The sequence below is a fragment of the Fukomys damarensis genome, unplaced genomic scaffold, assembly GCF_012274545.1.
Source record: "Fukomys damarensis isolate Sample0158 unplaced genomic scaffold, DMR_v1.0_HiC HiC_scaffold_23, whole genome shotgun sequence".
In the NCBI taxonomy this organism is placed as follows: domain Eukaryota; kingdom Metazoa; phylum Chordata; class Mammalia; order Rodentia; family Bathyergidae; genus Fukomys; species Fukomys damarensis.
Window position 1 is genome coordinate 37,562,124 of NW_022900935.1, and position 13,375 is coordinate 37,575,498.

Genomic DNA, 13,375 nt, shown 5'->3' on the forward strand with positions numbered 1-13,375 from the left:
GGGATCACAGGGAGACAGAGAAATGGTCTCTGCTCTTTCAAGGGACAATCTCATACTGTGAAGGCACAATCAAGAAATTCTCTTCCTTGTTATTTACTCAAGTGAGTAAACCAGAAATTGATGTTTACAGGACCTCTAGACCATGGCACATTATCAAGCTATGAAGAGACATTAGGACACTTTGGTGTATATGTTTGTGTGGAAAATGACAATGTGAAATTGCTACATGAATCAGGATATTCTGGAAATAGTAATACCATGGAGAGAGTAAGAAGGCATTAATTTGTAGGGTCCAGAGTGAGGGCGAGTTGAAGAACCAGAGCACAAAGCATTTTTAGGCCAGTGCAACTGTTCTTTATGATGCTATAATGGTGGGAATTCATCATGATTCATCTTTCAGAAGCAATAAAATGTGCAGCACAAAAAGTGAATATTGAAATAAACTAAAGGAGTTTGTGTGACAACAGTGTGTCAGTTTGGCTTGTCAATTGGAACACAAGAACTTCTTTGGTGTAGGAATGTCACAGGCTGGTTCTGAGGGTCCCAGGTCGGACATAAGGAATTTAACCCACCCCTGTAACAGAAGCACCTAGGTTCACTAACTCCTATAATGAAAAAGAGTTTCAGAATGCATCAAGAAACTTTTCTTGAGAAGGGTTTATTAGGGGGAGAAAGGATGAACTCAAGGGTGGAATGTGGGTGTTCAGAAAAAGGAGATGCTGTAGTTGGGGATTGAGATCCTTTATTTGTTTTAGGAGGTAGAGATCTATGTAGTGCAACAATCTATAGTCTTAGTTTTAGGCTTAGTCTTAGAGGATGGGAGAGGATGGCTCACCCCTTGTGAGATATTCTTAGGGGAAAAGCCAAAAGGGTGTTTTCTTCATGGATGAAAGAGTATTATAGAAAGATGTTAGGTAGAAATATCATAGGCAGTCAGACGGGGCTAGCTCAAGGAAGTCAGTGCAGAGGATGAAAATACATTGCAACTGTGGCTGGCAGTGCATTCTTTGAATACCAGGCCTCAAGGGAAGGAAGGAGTGACCAGGCCTGCAAGCTTCCCCAAGGAATAAATAGTATACTACAATTGGTACTACAAATAAAGTCTAGATAGACATCAGGCACCCCTGGGTGTGACTAGGACCTCCTGATTCATCTCTTCCTAAAAAGATCCTTGCTCTTTCTATGTACACTTGCTACGTGACCTGCTTCCCCATTGGATCATTATAACCTAAGAAGCTATACTGTAATCTTATTGGTTGATCTTAGTTTTGTCCCACGTTGTACCCACCTTGTGATTTTGCTCTATAAAACTTCCTCTGTAACACACAGTCCATGGCGACCCACTTATGGATCCCATCCTATGCCTCAGGAGCTATCTCTCCCAATACATTTTTCCTGTGTCTAACCTAGAGGATCCTTTAATGAAACATAGAAACAGTGATAAAGTGTCACATGCCATTATGATTTTAATATTCACTGAGTTCATTTATTTGTCTCTACACCACATACAGTTTAGTTTTAGAAACCTGCCATGCAGCAGAAGGGCAGGTGACATTTAGTGAGGCCCAGAGGCACTGGCTTCTATCCAGTTTGGTGTAACTCCACTCTTGGGAGATGAGTGCTCCCTAGTGCAGTGAAGTTTTTCATCAGCAGGGCCAAGGATTAAGACTGAGTCTCCTAGGCACACTCATGACCAGTGTTCTGGATCTTGGTGTCTCCTCAACACTGAGAGTCCCTGGTAAGGAGAAAAATCTCTATTACACATTTAGAATGTTCCTGGCCTTGAGTCTATTTCTAGTGCCCCTAGTGCCACAAGTTCTTATCATTACAGATTTTTGGATCAAAGTAGCTTACATGGAGATTTTTCCTCAAAAACTCCCTTTCTCGCATCTTCTGTGGTTTCACCAATGACCTGCCATAGCAGGCATAATCCTGATCACTTTTTCTGCAATTTCAGAAGAACCCTGCTTTACACAGTTGATCTGTCATGTGCACTTCAGGCTGATCACGTTAGAGTAACCCAAAGAATAGCCACAGAAATAAGGAAGGAAGAGCCAGGCATAATGGGCTATTCTTGTAATTTCAGCATGGTAGAATGTTAAGGCAGGAGGTCCACAAGTTTGAGTCCAGCCTATACAATTCAAAGAGGTGTTGTGTGGACATATGAAGGCTGTGGTTATACCTTCAAGTGAAGACTCAGAGATGAATTCCCAGAATTAAGAGGTGTACAGGGAAAGGGAAGAATATCCAAGAAATACAGAGGTAACGGTTGCCCAGAGAAAACTAAAGAATGGGAGGGAATGATCAGTACGGCAGAAACCTTTTTTGAACCTATAAAATCTTGAGGCCAAGCCTCACTGACCAGAAAACACAGGTTCCTTTCACATCACTTCCTGTAGATTTGTAATGTCTAAACTTGAAGTTAAGCCCACTGAACATGGAGAAAACCAAATGGTTTACACAGCAAATCTCTTTATTTGTAGTCATTTCTTTGCATCCATACATGTATTAGCCACGCACACCTACCTCTCAAGTATAATTTTACAACTTGAAACTCCGATTACTTTCCTAAGCCTCTCTAGGACCCATGTCCCCAAATGTTGAAACCACTCTTCAGATCAACATTTCTCCCCTAATGACTTCCCGTTTCTGTCTGACTTATTCCTTTCGTGGTCACACTGAAATATGGAATCTGTGGATTATCATTGGCCTGAAGAAATCATAGGATATATGCATGCAACTAGATAAAGATATAGTCAGGGCATTGAATAGACTCCTTGTAGTGGATTTTCGAGTTACCACAGAAATCACATTGACTAGTATTGAAGCAAATCATCTTGGGATAGTTTAACGGCTTCACAATCTTCTTTAGTGCGTCACGAATCTTGCCCAGTCTAACCCTATGGACAGCATGCTGGCCACCATAAATCTCCCAAGGAACAGAGTACTGCTCCATTCTCAAGTTGCTCAGCCTGGAAGTGTGGCACAGCAGGTTCTCCAAGGTGGCCACAGAGATACAATTCCTTATGTACCGGAAAGTGATGAGCTTGGAGCACTGGCCCAGGGCAGGCATGATGGTACAGAGCTGGGAATCACTGAACCCACAGGCTTCCAAGTGCAGAGTGTTCAGGGTGCTGGCAGCTATCTCCAGAAGAACCTGTAGAGGCTCAGGAGGAAAATCAAACAGCCGGACCTCACTCAGATATAAGTGTTTAAGCTGCCAAGTGCTCGGGGAACGAGACAGATGGTTCCAGTCTGAGTGTGAAAGCCAGCAGTCAGTTATTGAAAGAGTCTCCAGGGGAGACTGCAGGGACCTACGGGGAGACCAAGCGGTTAGTACTGGAAGTTGATGAGCAGAAGGGGAAGGAAGAAAAACTACAAGGTAAAGGAAGACTGCTTACACCCATTCCACCCATGACAATCATTTGATAATAATCATCTGGTGGTAATCATCAGTAAAATGCTATGTACAGCAGATACTGACCATTCATGTTACCCTAATTTAAACTGAGGTCATTCACCATCACTTGCATGACTTGCTGAGTCGTCAACCTCAATAGTCTACTTTTCTCACTACCAAGCAGAAAACCACTTCTTGGGACACTTAATACTGATAAGGATATATCCGATGTGATCTGGCTACAAGCCCTAGAATTGCTGCCTGGTCTGCCGGAAGACTGTGTTCCTATTCCAAGGACTGCACCCTGATCTGCACCCTAAGCTCTACACTTCCTGTTTGCCCATTAGCAAATGGGAAGCACTAGTGGGAGTGTTTTCTTCTTTCTGTTCTTTTATTTGTTTTTGAGGAAGGATCTCCTTTTGTATTTCAGGCTGGTCTGGAACTAACTCTGAAGCCCAGTCTGGCTTCACTCCTGCTTCAGCCTCCAAAGTGCTGGTGTGACAAGTGTGTACCACCACACACAACAACATCAGCATTTTCAAGAGGGACCACAGAAACAGATTCACTACTTGTTGCATGTCTGCTGTGTAAGATCTCATATATTGAATGTGAAGTGTGAGTTATTTCCCTCTTTCTTGTACTCTCTCTTCCATATTTCTCAATACCTTAACCTAGACATGATTCCTAAGGAAGAAATAAACAATGTGTCATCGCAGCATGGTAGCCCTTTCTTGCCAGGCTATTTCAGGTTAGTTGTTATATGAAACCTCACGTTAGCCCTGAGGAATGACCTAGGTAATGTGTCAACTCTCTAGTGTCCGGATTTCTATTACACATCATTCATGCCCATTAAACTTTCTAGAACAAAGAAAAGCTTTGCTATACTCTGCAGAGAGAGAGAGAGAGAGAGAGAGAGAGAGAGAGAGAGAGAGAGAGAGCTTACCCGAGTATCTGATCCAGGTGGCCTTTAAGGAAAGAGGCAGAATTTATATAAATCTCCTGCAGATCATGCAGCTTGAGAAACTGAGAGGTGAGTTGACTAGCCAGCTGTTCTCCCTTCTCTGTAGAAATGAACTCTGATGCAGAGATGTGGGACAGAATTAGTTTTTTAAGATTTTGCATCTGGCCGAGGTAAGGGGCAAAACTTGCCAGGGTAGAAAATGACCACAAGGGACACAAATCTGCCTCCAGAATGCAGCTCAGGTCCACCATTTCTATGGCCTTCCTCATGATTCGGATGGGGACTGAACCAATGTGCAGCTTCCTGCAGTCCAGCTGCAGTGAACCTTTTCTCTTCTCAGCCCAATCTAATAGGTGGAACAGGTATAGGAATTCAAGTAGGTATTCCATCCTGATGTTCAGGTCTATGATCACCTTCAGAGGCTGCTTTTCTGCCACATTTGACACATTCTTCCCTATTTCCTTAGTCTTTGTGGCCACAGGAGAACAGTCTTGAGTCAGGTTTTCCGTAGAGGCTTTCCAGAAGTGCTGCTGTGTGTTTCGCAAATCCAGAACTTGCAGTTTCCACCTCCTGTGGGTAAACTAGGAATGAGTCTCAGAATTTAGGCCTGGTCCCTGCTTTCCTCTTATACTATATTCCTCATCTCTGACCTCAACTGCTTCTCTTTCTCTACTCCTTCTGTCTTAATTATCTCTTCTTCCTTCCCATGAATTGAGGTCAGTCCATACTCTCAGGGTCTTTTGGAGAAGACCAGTAATTATTGCTCCTTTTACTGCTGCCTCCTCCATTAGCAGTCCCTCACCCAGCGGCCAGTACCCAGGAGGCTTAGCAATGGCCAAGGCCTCTCTGATCATCCTCATGGAAACCATATGAAGCCTCTGTTCCTCTTAGCCCATACTCTCCCTACACCTGTTGTTCTTTCCCAGTCCCTCCCTCCAAGATACCTGGGTCATCCTCACCTGGGGCGATCCTTCTGGGCCAGCAGCACATCAAGCCCATCCAGCATAGCTTGTAAGTTTTGTAGGTACCGTACCCGAAGCTGGGAAATTCTCAGGTGTGTTTCTGAGGCCTCTTGTTTCCTCATGTTCATAAGGGTCCCCAGTGGGAGGCAGTAGAAAGGCCAAGCTGACACCATGGCCTTCAGGACCTCAGTGTATCCCCTGCGGAAGGCCTCCATGAACACTGGCTGGAAGAGGTCCCCTGGCAAGTCCTCCAAAGCCTGGATGGCCAAGTCCTTATTCCTTAGAAGGCTCTGTATCGCCAGGTGCAAGAGTGTGTTTGGGGACTCCTTGCTCATTGTGGTGAATCTGCAAGGACAAGTTACTTGGAAAGTAATTCAGAAAAAGGCATCCTTCATCTTTTTAGCTAGGTTGGAAATTCCTTTCTCTTCACCCATATAGGAACCTTCAGCCACATTCTGTAGTGTGGCAGTGGCAGGAGACTCCTCAATTTACCCCAATTGCATTCTGTGCTTATTGCCCGAAGGCAATAGCTCTATCACTAATGACACCAGGATGAATGTGTCGTAGTCCAACATGAGCCCTGGTGACCATTTTCCCATGTATTTCCAAATACAGCATCATAAATGCTGGACCCACTAGCAAGTGGCAACTGAAGAACTTGAACACCCATTCCCAACAATTTTGGCGGAGTAATTTTTATCCTTGCTCCAAGAGTATGGAGTTGTCATGTGGCTAAGCCTTTATAATTTCTCAGGTCTAACAATGCCTCTGGCTGCCAATGATTGAGGAAATTCAATAAAATAAATGTCATAGTTTTCATTTCAAATAATTATAAAATGTGTGTTTCTCTTCCCTCAGAACCAGGCAGGAGTAGGAACAGGTTCTACATGTCTTTCCCCACTGGGGTGCCTTTTCATGCAATAGAAAAGAGGGACACAGACACACTGTGGATAATCAGCATCTACCTTGAGAATCTCACAATATGAGAACCATCTTGATGGGTGAAATATATGAATCCCAAGCTGGTAGATTTGAGGAATGAATGATAGGATAGAATAGATGTTTTAGAAAAGGGGAAAACAGGTAAATGAAATTATAGGAACAGGAAACGTTTATGACCCAGGATGGAGAAGAGGGTGCAACCTTGGTTTTGAATGCTTTGGCAAAAAGAAGTTACCGGAATTTAACTCTTTGTCTCATCTTTTTTACAACTTTGACCAAATTTTGCAAACTTTGTTTTGCCCATCTTCGGTGGTGCTCACAGTTTTCTCCTGGTTCCATTAATTCTCTGAAGGCAGCACTACTGTCATCTCCAAGATGGAGTAAGGACTTGGCATAAAAAATCAGTGGGGTTTCTGCCCAAGTCCTAGAGCTCCTAATTGCTCATGGACCTCTGATGCTCCTCCATCCTGTGCCCTCTTCCCTCTCTCTACACTGCTCTGTTTGGGGGTATTTGGCTCCACTGTTTCTTCCTACTGCACCCCAGCCCTCAGCATAGTCTGGGCCTGGTAGGCCATGCTGTTGAAATAAGTAAATGAGACTTGCTGTGACACCCACTGTTTAGATCTTGTTGGGACCCAACATCCTGCTGCAACCCCGTTCTCAGATACCCTCCTGTGCTGTCTCTGCCACCATGCACACTTGTCATTCACCAGGAGTTGCCCTGGTCTTGCAGTCACAGCCCTGGGCTTTAGCACTGCAGTTTATCGTGTGAGGACAGAGATTGGGACCAAGAAGACAAAGCAGGAGGATAGATGGATACCCTAGGAATGAGGATGGTGGGGAGAACAGAAAGGTATGAGCCACAGTGCTTTTCTCTCTTCTGCTCTTTCACCCCTATTTCCTGTCATCAGTGAGCTATGGCCTTGGACAGGTGACTTAACCTCCCTCAGTTCCTTCAGCAACCAGTCCGTATGATTAACACTGCTTCCAGAAGGTCACAGGCATGCATGGTAAACTCCAAAATCCATTCTATCAGACTGTGGCACAGCTCATTCAAATTCAGTACTGTCTTGCTCTAGGCTCTTTTTTGGGGGGCGAGGGGTACTGGGGATCAAAATGGGACCTCTTGCTTGTGTGATAGGTGGTGGCACCACTGAGCTAAATCCCAAGCCTTCTGGGCCCTTGATACGTTTCTGACCTGTCTCTGAACCACACTTGAGCCCTCATGTTTGTGCTGCTATTATTTTCCCCACTTCTTTATAATTGTTCACATTAACACAAATTGAAAAATATTGTGGTTTCATGACTTTTTAAAATATATTTCATTGAGACAGGGTCTTGTGTTATAGTTCAGGCTGGTATTGAACTCACTAGGTAGCTGTCTGGCCTCAAACTCATGACGATTCTCCTTCTTGAACTTCTGAGTTCTGACATTATTACAAACTGTGAATACTACAAGGAAATAAATATTTTTCTCCTTTCCATCTCTTCCTCTCACACCACCGTGCATTTTGTCTGCCATTTCTACATGAAGTAAAATAACCACTTTTAATAAGGAATTTGTGAAAGCAATGTATTTTTGTTTTGTTTTGTTTTTGGTACTGGGGATCGAACTTGGGTCCTTGCACTTACAAGGCAGGTGGTGGAACCACTGAGCTAAATCCCCGGCCCTGAAAGCAATGTATTATGGAGCATCTTAAAGTTCTGATGAAAAAAATGTTCATAGATATGCAGATGCTTACAGCTGTGTTTTATTATCTAAAATTTACCACTTTGGGATGGAGATGGGGTTGAAATAGTTTTACATTAAAATTTGTTGCCTAGAATACTTTTAAGCTTTTATCTACAAGGAACATCTAACATCCATTCATAAAATCACAAAGTTTTTTTATCAATAATTTTGAGGAGCACAACCCAAGTTTTTTTAAAAAATCTAAGAGCCTGACAGGGTGACATACATACCCGTTATTCCAGAACTCTTAGGAGCCAGATGCAGAATGATCATAAGTTTAAGCCCAGCCTAGGGAACCTGTTCACTTTGCAACTCCTTGTCTTAAAGAAAACAAATGTAAAGGGCTCAGGATGTAGCCACTTTTTAATCCAGCCTGGGCAACCTGGTGACTTTATGACTTGCTGTCTCAAAACAAAAATATGCCAAGGGTGTTGGCACACACCTATAATCACAGCACTCTGGGATACTGATACAGGGTGACCATAAATTTGAGCTGAGCCTGGGTCACTTAGCAACTTAATGAGAGCCTGCCTTGAAATACCGAATAAAAAAGTGTTAAAGTGTAGCTCAGTGCAAAGGTCCCAAATCCGATTCTCAAGCCCACACAAAAAATAAAGATAATTAAGAAAGATTGACTTAATGAAGAGGCCCCGAGTTTAATCCAAAGTACCAAAAACAAAATAAAATAAAGTGAAAGAGTTAAACATTAAAATTCCAATCAGATCCAACTGTTTAAAATAGTCTGGTTAAGAAATTGTACAATGACATAAACGTTGATCGTCAAAATATTTGGAATCAAAGCAAAACTACATCTTGAGGCAAAATCAAAGCCTCACAGCTCTTCGTCGGAATCTACAGAAAATGGAATATTCCTGGCTTCTCAGACTGCAGGTCACCGGGATAGAGAGCTGAGGGCAGACTGGATGAGTGGCCTGCAGAGGAGGTGACTCACCAGTGGTGGCTGGGATTGGCCGGGTCCTCAGGGATCCCAGGAAACCAGGCAGCAGCTTCAAGCTCCAGGATCCCGGATGGCTCCTCGGAAGCTTTTATTTGCCTTCCTGATCCTATCTCTTCCTTTTCCAGTGCTACTGTCCTATCAGAGTGTAGATTTCTGAATGGCCACCCAGTGAATTCTGATTCTTTTCCAGTTTCTCCACATTAATGAATAGGATCAAATGTCTATTTTGGACAGGGAAGAATTAAGAACAGAGTGAAATTAAGAACTCATTTCTGACTCACTACACACCACTCACTGCATTCTACTCAGACGCGAATCTCAAAGTTCCACATGTGATACAGGTTACAGTTTAATCTGTTCCTGACACAGAAGAGAAAAAAAATCCAACTTGAAACATTGTTGTTTAGTAATCTCTAGCCATATGAAATTTTCAAAATATATCAGAGTTAGAGTAACTGGTCTAAGTCTGTATGAAGATAGTGATGTTATCTACAAAGAAAACCGACCAGAAATCTCTCTGTATCTAATGGTTACTTGTGTGTTTTTCTTCCTGACAGGAGAACATGTGCTCACTCAGGAAGGGGAAGAGAGACCACTTAGTATGAATTTGGTCTTTGAGACTCAGGTGAAAACCAGGCTTGGTGGCAACTTTCCTATAATCCCAGCACCTGAGGAAGCAGTGGCAGGAGGTTAGTGATTTCAGAGCCAGTTTTGGCAAATTTGCTGTTTAGTGAGAAACTGTCTTAAAAAAAAAATAGATAAATGAAAAGAGCTTTTCTTTGTAGCTCAGTTAGAAGGCCCTGGTTTTATTCTGTAATACATGGAGTGGAGTGGAATGGAGTGGAGAGAGATATAGGTGAAGATTTGTTTGAAAGCAATCAGGCCAAAATTAAAAGGAGACATAAGCATGAAAACCTGTACCTCAAAAATTAAAACAGGAATAGACTATTAAAGAGGTTCAGGCTTAAAATGATTGCTACAGAACCCAGCTTCATAGTATGGTGTATTGAGTTCAAGTTCAGCCTGAACTTTTTGGCAACGCTTTGTTTGAGAGAGAGAAAGAGAGAGAGAGAGGCCCCAACTTCTATAGGATCCAAGAACATAGGATAGGGCAGTGCTGGTGAACCTCTGGCATGCATAACTCAATATACACAGAGAACTCTCTGTAAGGATGCAAGCCAATTTGCCCCAGTGAGCCAAATGGCCCCAATAGCCAAGCATTCAGGTTTAATTGCAGTCTTGGCATTTTGTGATAAATAAGTAGGTTTGGGGTGCAATATTGGTACTCAGTATCTAAAAGATTCACTCATCATTGTAATAGCCTACCATTTTATAGTGCACTAGAATTGTGAACAGCCAACATTCTAATGTGTGCTGGTGCACACTTGTAGTCCTTTAATTCTGAAAAGCTAAGAGAGAAAAACTGCAAATTTGAGCTTAGTTGTCATGTGAGTCTCCATCTCAAAATTAAAAATAAAGAAATGTTTGGTTTGTACCTCATCACAGATGTTTAATCCTGTGTACCAATAAAAAGCACCCCAACAACCTATTCCCCCGTGAATCAGGCAGATACAGAGCATGTTCGCTTATGGGGAAAACAATGTCCAGGAAGGGAGCACCAGTCAAGTTCATTCTTTGCAAAGCCAGAGTTTTCTGTACAATTCAGTGTCTCAGTACCACTTTCTGGTGCAGCCTGAAGGCTGGAAACTGGGGACATTAGTTCCATATGCCACTGTCTTGTTCTCCTCATGGTTCTCATTTGCTTCCCAAGTCAGAGGAGTCTGACAAGCACTTGTGGTGTATAGCTAACCCCTTCTTTAGCTCAGAGTCCCAACCAGCATTCCAAAGAATCTGCCTGAGGCCCGTCCTTAGGAGCTTTACATATTCTGTGCTTTGTTCCTCCTTTGAGCTTGAGCTGACCCTTCAGTCCTGTCACTCTGCATCCCATAAGCATTAGCACACCCCTTTCCTGGAACAAAGATCATGGCCACTGGACTGGGATACCCTCCTGAGGCAGAAGATTATGGCTGGACAAGAGGGCATCATGTGAATCATGAATATTGGAGAATTCTCTCAAGCCCTGTATATGGGAACAATCACAGAATGATATATTCATTTCTTCCAGCAATAACTCAAGCTGATTTTTGATAGGATGACCTAGACCTGATGTCAGCTTGAGGAGTTAGAGATACAACAGGTGGTTCCAATTAAGTTCTTAGCCACTATGTTCTTTTTCACAGTTGTCTGCTTTACCCTATATTGTAAACTTATTTTCCTAATTTTCATTAGCTCACACTCACTCTGCAGAAAATATTTCCTTTCATGCATTTAATAAATGTAAAACTTCACTTCTTTTTGCCCTTGTATTGTCTAATTTTTTGTTCAAGACAGAAAGAACCTGCAAAGCATTTCTAAAATGAGACTCCCAAATGCCACATGCAGGTACCATATTTTAAGGTGCCAGCCAGAAGCAGTTAAGGCTTTTGGGGAGATCAGAGAAACAGTTTTGTTTTTCTCTAAATTCTCTGGCCAAGAATGACTGCAGTGTTTTTTCTTTGCCCTTTCTCTCCCCTAGGAAACCTTTAATCCCCTTCTTGTCTCTTCACTCCCACTTGGCCTTTAATCTGTTGGAGGGCTCAAATCCTTCTACTTTTCTTTGCAGTTGGTTGGGACTAGAGGGTTGTAAAAATAAATGGAAGCCACCATTGAAAAGAGGCCCCAGTTCTGCCCCCTGCTGCACCAGCACCCTGAACTGTTGTGCCCTCAGACTGCCACACAGGCTGGGCTGGTACCTGGATTGACACTTCAGAGGCACCCTGGGGCCATAAAGCCATGGTTATGAGCTCCAGAAGATAGAAGAGAAATGAGCAACAGAGTGAGGGCCTCTCTGAGGCCTCCTCGATGAAAATTCAAGACTACTGGGAAAGTGAAGAAAATCTCTGCAATAAGGTGTACTGGTCCACCATGGTTGGTAAGGTGGTGGGATCACCACCTCCTATCAGAACCCAGGCTTGAGTTAGGTAGGGTAAAGGCAGATGAAACTGCAATAGAACTTTTCAGAGTTCAGTCTTGCAGCTGGTCAGGAACCTCAGCTTGTAGCTGGAAATCAGCCTGAATCAGTGGACTATGGCTGACTTGCTGAGACTAATCAATTTATATCTGCACACTGCTGCCCATGATGTCTATTGTGACAACAGCATCATACCCTGAAGGAGGCCCTGTTTTGCTCTTCTTTTCTTCTTTTTCTTCTCCCTTCTTATTCTTCATTTCTCTACATTTTTGTTCTTCTTCCTCTCCTATTTTAGATTTTTTCTTTCCTTCTCTCAATTGTCATTATTTTTATAGGAAGGTGGATACAGCTTCTAGCTTCCCTATTAGCTTGCTCTGTTCTTGTTTTTGTTCCTTCACTCTGACTTTTATTCTTATCTTTAACAGTTTCCCAAAGTTTGTGTGATCTTCCTCTTGCCTCACTTCTAACCTTCCCCTGTCCTTCTATCTCTCTATTCTTTCCTCTCCAACTCCTTCTACATCCTCATCCTGAAGGGTAAATTTGCTATATTGAAGGGTGTATTTGCTACAAACATATTTTGGGCTAGTCCTCAATTTTGATATAGTTCACATGGTTAAAGGTGACAGATTAATAGCTACCACAGACTGTCATTCATTTTCTAAGCTGTGTTTGATGCTATTATTGATGCTGATTGTATCACTTGGGCTAAGGTGCCGTGATTGATCTAGTCAGTTGTCCTTCCCGGTATACTAAAAACAAGATTGCTAAGAACCATTAGAGATTCAAAACCTAAAAACCAGCTATACTGGGAAGACACCTCTGAGAAGTAATCATTCTGTAAGGGCCCTAAATACAAGGAACAAAGATACAGTAAGCAATATTGAAGTATCAACCAAGGAATTCAACCAAAAACAGCACCAACAACAAAAATAGAAATGAGAAGTCATCTAAACAAGGCACAAACCCAGACTTCCAGCTCACCAAAGGTAAGTTCTTTTGTTTGTTCGTTTGGTACCAGAGTTCGAACTCGGGTCCTTGCACTTGCAAGGCAGGCAGCAGAACCACTGAGCTAAATCCCCGGCCCGTAAGTTCTTGAGATAACAAGGTGAAATAGAACAGACTACTTTGAAATTGGAAGAGGTAGGTGTGTATGACCTACACAGAGCCCATTTAATTCCCCAGTGTGGCCCATTCAGAAGCTGGAGGGAGCATGGTGAATGACTGTGGATTACTAGGAATTGAATGAAGTGAGCCCCCCATTGCACGCTGTGGTACTTAATATTGGAGACTTGATGGATCTTTTCACCCTGTCATTGGTTCAATACTATTATATGGTAGACTTGGCCAATGCCTTCTTCTCCGTTCATATCATGCCTGATAGTCAGGATCAATTGACCTTTGCCTGGGAAG

The 13,375-nt window shown here is 42.8% G+C and overlaps 1 protein-coding gene across 1 annotated transcript; it reads right to left on the reverse strand.

Annotated features, from left to right (window-relative positions):
* Positions 1–2,740: 2,740 nt before the first annotated feature.
* LOC104864927 (PRAME family member 12) lies at positions 2,741–5,658 on the reverse strand. The gene is made up of 3 exons (XM_010628200.1): positions 5,321–5,658; positions 4,344–4,931; positions 2,741–3,314 (listed from the first exon to the last, which is right to left on the reverse strand). The coding sequence occupies exons 1-3, from the start codon at positions 5,656–5,658 to the stop codon at positions 2,741–2,743; spliced, it is 1,500 nt and encodes a 499-aa protein (XP_010626502.1).
* Positions 5,659–13,375: the final 7,717 nt, after the last annotated feature.